This window comes from Mesoplodon mirus, assembly GCF_964341445.2.
Source record: "Mesoplodon mirus genome assembly, chromosome: 6".
NCBI classification, from domain to species: domain Eukaryota; kingdom Metazoa; phylum Chordata; class Mammalia; order Artiodactyla; family Ziphiidae; genus Mesoplodon; species Mesoplodon mirus.
Window position 1 is genome coordinate 20,187,425 of NC_138982.1, and position 6,039 is coordinate 20,193,463.

At 39.0% G+C, this 6,039-nt stretch overlaps 1 protein-coding gene across 4 annotated transcripts in view; it reads left to right on the top strand.

Annotated features, from left to right (window-relative positions):
• The window catches only part of MME (membrane metalloendopeptidase), a 100,585-nt gene extending 97,650 nt beyond the window's left edge, over positions 1-2,935 (top strand). For 2 of the 4 annotated variants that reach the window (XM_082624207.1, XM_082624206.1), the window contains one exon: positions 1,312-2,935. In XM_082624207.1, coding sequence (XP_082480333.1) covers positions 1,312-1,411 — 100 coding nt within the window. In that variant the 3' untranslated portion in view covers positions 1,412-2,935. Of the gene's footprint in view, positions 1-249; positions 379-1,311 lie in introns of all 4 variants that reach the window. The other 2 variants (XR_014294322.1, XM_082624205.1) reach the window with 2 other exon arrangements.
• The last annotated feature ends 3,104 nt before the right edge of the window (positions 2,936-6,039 follow it).

A 6,039-nucleotide genomic window follows, 5' to 3' on the forward strand; every position in this document is an offset into this window, starting at 1 on the left:
AGAGAAAAATCATTGCACATCGTGATAAGTGCTGTGACAGGCTAGCACAGGTGGGAGAGACTCACGTGGACTGTATTCCAAGAAGACCTCTGAGGAAGTGTGTTGAAGCAGGGGCATGAAGGCTGAGAAAGAGTTAGCCATGTAGGCACTAGGGAGTAACTTTGCAGGGAGTGTGCTTGGCAGGAACAGCAGGTCCAGAAGAGGGCAAGAGCTTGGTGAGTTTGCATAATGGAAAGTGAATCTGTGTAGTTTCAGCTTCATGAGGAACAGGAGGAGAGACAGACCATGAGGAGGCCTGGAAGGTAGGCTCGAGCCATAAGGACGCTGGAGACCATGGAGAGGAGTTTGAATATCCTTCAAGCCCCTGGAGGGTTTTAAGTAAGAGAATGACTGAACTTGATTTAAATTTTAAAGCTCACTCTGACTGCTGTGTGGAGAAGGGGTCAGAGGGGAGAGAAGTGCTAGGACATATACATGTCCACACATCTACCATGTAGGGAGATCTCAGTAAGCCCAAGGTGGCTGAGGTGGGATGGTCCCAGTGGGAAGAGAAGGGAAGGAGCTGGTTCAGGGTTGATGGGAAAACATCACCTCTGCATCACTGTACTGACCTGTCCGCCCCTCAAATGCTGCTTGGTGCCAGTAATGGGCTGGACAGTGTCGTTTTTGCCTACTGGGGTTAGAGTTAAGAGGAAATTGACATTTTGCCAACACTTTCAGGCTGAATCCAGTTTCTGATATCTATGGGGTTCTTTTGGGAAAAACGAAAATAATTGTTAGCTTCCCTATTCAATCAAATATCTATTTAAAGTCTATTATATTGAAAGGTATTGTTTGAAGCCTTTCAAGATACAGTAAGAAATCATAATTTTATTCTTTAACCAAATTCTTCTTAAAATAACTGCAATTCCAAATATGAATTATTCACTTATCTTAAAAACACATATGAGTGTTTATAAATTGACTCCCCATACCAAGCCTAAGATGCAGGTAATATTATTATATGCATTTTACCAAAAAGGAAACTGAGGCACAGAGAAGCTAAATAAATACAACTCATAACCAGGATTCAAACCATGCAATCTGTCTTCAAAATCTGCTTTTAACTCCTGTAGTTTGCTACCTCTCCATTTAAACATTCTGTTAATGAAAAGGAATGGGCTCATTCTACCAGTTTTTTTTGTTTTTGTTTTTTTTAAACTGAAAGTTCCAAACCCACACAGCTGGCCTACATAAAAAAATTCTGTAGAGCTCCTGCATGGTATGGACATGAGTATCAAATGCTGATGGTGACTTCTGTTTGTTTCACAGGATTATTGGGACTTTGCAGAACTCTCCTGAGTTTTCAGAAGCCTTTCATTGCCGCAAGGACTCATACATGAATCCAGAAAATAAATGCCGGGTTTGGTAATCTTCTGAAGAAGCGGTGCAGTCCTTGGCTAGACTTGCCCACATCACAGAAGTGGGGAACTCTGTCTGAGAGAAAAAGGGCCAGAGAGGTCACTGATTACGTGGAGGTAGTTCACGGGGATGAGAGCAATAAAAATGAAGCTAGGTTACTCTGGAAAAATGTGGAGGGAGGAGAGGTCTAACGTCTGTCAAATCAATCACTTCTCACTGTGTATATAATGCTTAATCTCTAAAGAATATTGCCATTCATTTCTGTTTCTCATATGATCTGCCAGTTTGATGTTTTCTCTTGGTGTAGACTGGCATTTCTAATCAAAGGGAGAAAGAAGAGGTGGAAGAATTCAGTTGGCACCAAAAGCACAGCAGTGACGTGAGAGTTAAAAACATGTTGCCGATGTACTTATTTTTACTCTTATTTGCAAAATTTATGCTCCTTCAAAACTCTTCCAAAGAATTCTTATACATATTGGGGCCTTGGGACTTAACGTAGTTTTAATCTAATTTTGCCAATCATCAGTTATTCATTCTGAGCGCATTGTATTTTGCACTCTTAGGGCAAAAATGAGTGTCTAAAACTTTTTTGTTGTACCTGCTTTGACTGATAATGAGATTCTTGAGGCTCCCTGCAATTTTCTAAGCAATTTCTTGTTCTCTGTCTCTCAAAACTTTGTCTTTTTAAGGGATTTGTAGTAATGTGTAAATAATAATTTTTATATTTAATTATTAATTACACTTATGACTAAGTAATTCTTATTATAGGTAATCATTGAATATTGAAGCTTCAGACCAAGATAAATAGTTATAAACCAAGATCTGTAAAGTGATGTACAGATGAAGATTTGAGACTTTTTAAACTTATAAATCATATTGATGAAAAGCTTTAAGCACAAACTTTGGGTTAAAAATTGCCATTGGACAGTGGTGTAAAGATACCTAAGAGTTGTGGTTTACAAGCAGGATTTTCAAAATTAAATCTGTCCCTGAAGGTGGCCATGATAAAAGGGCAAAACTGCATCTATGTAGCTCTGCATCTCCTTATCTTTTCAGGTTTGTCATCTGATGGAAATATTTTGATAATAAATTGAAATTGTGAAGCCATTACTCACTAAGCTTATTGTGCCAGCCGTCTAGCTTTGGAAACCACATTTCTGAACAGAAATGAGAGGCTTCTACACATCCAATGGACTTGCTTCTAAAATTCTAACTCATCTAGAGTTCTGGGAGGGGGAGGTCTAGTCCCTGATAGCAACTCAGCTCTTAAGGCTTTTATGTTCTGTTTTCCTGTCCTGTATGCAAGTTTAGTTCATTTCATTACTTGATTAATATTTTACAAAAGGAGTCCAAAATCCTTATTTTTCCTAACAAAACATGAAAATGAAGGAACATCCAAAATATGAGTGTTGGCTTGCCTGCCTCTTGAAAAATGTCCATTTACATGTTTTTTTAAAAATGGTATTAAAATATAACATATATACCAAAATTTAAAAGCATAAGTGTACAGCTCAATGAACTTTCTCCCACTGAACATGTCCCTGTAGCCAGGACTTCTGAGAAACAGCACATTAGTAGCGCCATAGAAGCCCCTTCTCCCAACTACCACTTCACTCTTCCAAAGACAGCTACTGTCCTGACTTCTAATATCATCCATTAGTTTTGCCTGTTTTTGTCTTTTATGTAAATAGAATCATTCAGCACGTATTCTTTTGTGTCTGGCTTCTTTCACTCAGCTTTCCGTTTGTGAGATTCATCTGTGTCATTGCATGTGATTGTGGATTCTTTGTTCTCATTGCTAAACAATATTCTGTTGTGTGACTACACTACAATTCATCCCTTCCACTGTTGATCCACTTGAGAAGTTTCCAGTTTGGGGCTGTTACAAATAGTGCAGTTATGAACATCCTTGTGTATTATCATCTTTATGTACTTGAGATTTTAATGGACTCATTTCCACAAATCCTTCCTAAAATTATTATAAATATTGAAAATACACTTTCAAGCTATTCATGGATAAAACTTTATCTTTTTCCCCTTTATCACTACCACCTTTATTGTGGATAATTCAAAGTATACTTATGTGTCTATTTCCTTAAAGTAAACTTAAGACATTCCTAAGTAGTATTAATAGTTGGAGCATCCAGTGCTGAAGAGAAAAGCTATCTCTGAATTATTTAATTTCCATCCTGTCAGAGCAGCTGAAGAACCAGAACTGTAGAGTGACTAGTACAGATTAGAAAAAGACACTAGACTCCCCACTGCCAGCTCTATAAAACATCTGGCTCCCATCCTTATGAAATAATCTGAGTCAAGTTTTCTGGAAAAAACAGTTTCTCCAGGGCCTGGATCTTTTATCTCTAGAAATATAAGACTTTCTTAGGCCAAGGGCTAGACCAAAGTCAGAATACCAATACCTCCCCAGCCCTCAAGCGTGCGGACATCACTAAGTATACGCGGCACAGTTGTAGAGTTGTATGGAATGTTATGGTCTCTCATAACCACTCCCAATCACTTGGTGTTATCCCATCAGTTAAAACCTATCTGTAATGATCTCACGCGTTAAGTCTAACCATGCCCGACTCTGGGTCAAGAAAAGAGTTAATAAGCTGAGACACCAAGGGTTGGGAGCTGATGTCACTCAGGGATGAAGATAGAAAAAGTTCTTGGCAACATCACTGGTAAGGTGTCTGCTCCATGCTGCACCGTCTATGTAAATTCTAGGTGCAAGGTGGAAAGGACTGCTATCCTGGGAGAAGAGTCTTTTCTTATTCTAATCTGATTCTGCCACTAATGACAGAGTGACCTTGGACATTTGATCTCTTCTCTTGGGCCTCTGCTTTCCCCACTTGCAATAAAGAGAATTAGGTTTTGTTAGTAGTTCTTAGTAAAAGAAGGAGAATACGTCCAGTGCTGTATTAATCTATTCCCCAGTTAAGACCCATTGGATAAAATAATCTCAAAACTCCCATGTAAATGTCTGAGTCCAATTAAACCACATTATAATCCAAAGAACAAAGACCAAAGTTTCATCGAGTTTGGGTCTGTGCTCTTGTTAGGGTTTCCTCAAAAACCTTCATCATTCCTGTTGTCCCAGATGTAGTTCTCCAAGTAGACAATAACTGTTAGTTTGGAAATAAGACTCCACCCTGCCAAAGATGGAAAATCAGGAAGTTTTATCAGGTTCCAGTCTTAAAAATGCAAAATAAAATCAAATATTTTTCATACTATTGCTTTTATTCCTAGCTGGCTCTGTTCCAGCCTCCCCACCACCATCCCTCCCACCCCACCACCCCCCATGTAAATCCTCACAGCATTTATGTCTTGAAAAATGTTAAGGCCAAATGGAGCTTTTATCTCTGTAACCTTACACTTCCTGCTAGCTTCAAATTGAATCTTTTAAAAATGAATGATAGGGCTTCCCTGGTGGTGCAGCAGTTAAGAATCCTCCTGCCAATGCAGGGGACACGGGTTCGAGCCCTGGTCTGGGAAGATCCCACATGCCACGGAGCAACTAAGCTCATGTGCCACAACTACTGAGCCTGTATGCCCAGAGCCCATGCTCTGCAACAAGAGAAGCCACCACAATGAGAAGCCCGCGCACTGCAACAGAGAATAGCCTCCGCTCGCTACAACTGGAGAAAGCCCATGTGCAGCAACAAAGACCCAACACAGCCAAAAATAAAATAAATAAATTTATTTTTTAAAAAAGAATGATAGAAACTATTTGACCAATATTTTCTTGTTTTCACCACCCCATTCTTGCAAAGATACCACAGTTTTCTGATCTGATTTGTTTTCAAAAGTTAAGAAAAAAAGGTGGCCAAAAGCTATAGGGAATTACAGGCATAATCACATGACTTAGGCGGGAGCCAAAACTGTTTTTGTGCACTGTGCCTGGGGACTTTTGGTTGATCAGGTGAAGAGAGGAGCCACATGTGACTGGTGTCCAAGTGGCACATGTTTATTGCATTCTATTCTTTAACAGTGTTGTCTTAATTTCAACTCCTTTTTTTTTTTTTTTTGCATTTCCTCTAAAACAGTGAGAAACTCCACTAGCGTTTTCATCCTCATAGCCAAACTGCTTCTATTTTGTTTGATAAAGCAGATCCTCTAGGTTGTGCAAGTGAAGTCTGGCAGAAGAATGAGCATTGGCTCTTGCTGGAAACAAGGTTGAGCTCTCATCCTGGGCAGTGAAGAAAGACGAAGTTCAGCCATTGTGACTAATTTTTATACTTCTGGATTTCCTTTCTAGCCAAAACTAACAATTTTTTCAGGTCTATCAGGCATATTAACATCTGATTCCACTTCTGTAAGTACACTCGCTGTCATTTCTGACTTGATCATCTCAAATTATAATGCATCCTGAAAGTTTACTCTACATCCAGAAGACAAAAATGGGGTCACCTATATTATCAATTACCTTGGTGTTAATCCTTCATCATATATGCTATCCAAGCTCTATGTTCCTTACGTCGTCAAAGATGTAATGGCAAGATGGTCACAGCAGCTTTATCCATGATATCAAAGAAAAAACTAAACAGCAGAAAATGTTCAGATTTGTTCAAAGAAAGTATGAAAAGGACATAGTGCTGAGTATGCATAATGATTTCAATCATGTTAAAATACTGTTGCATA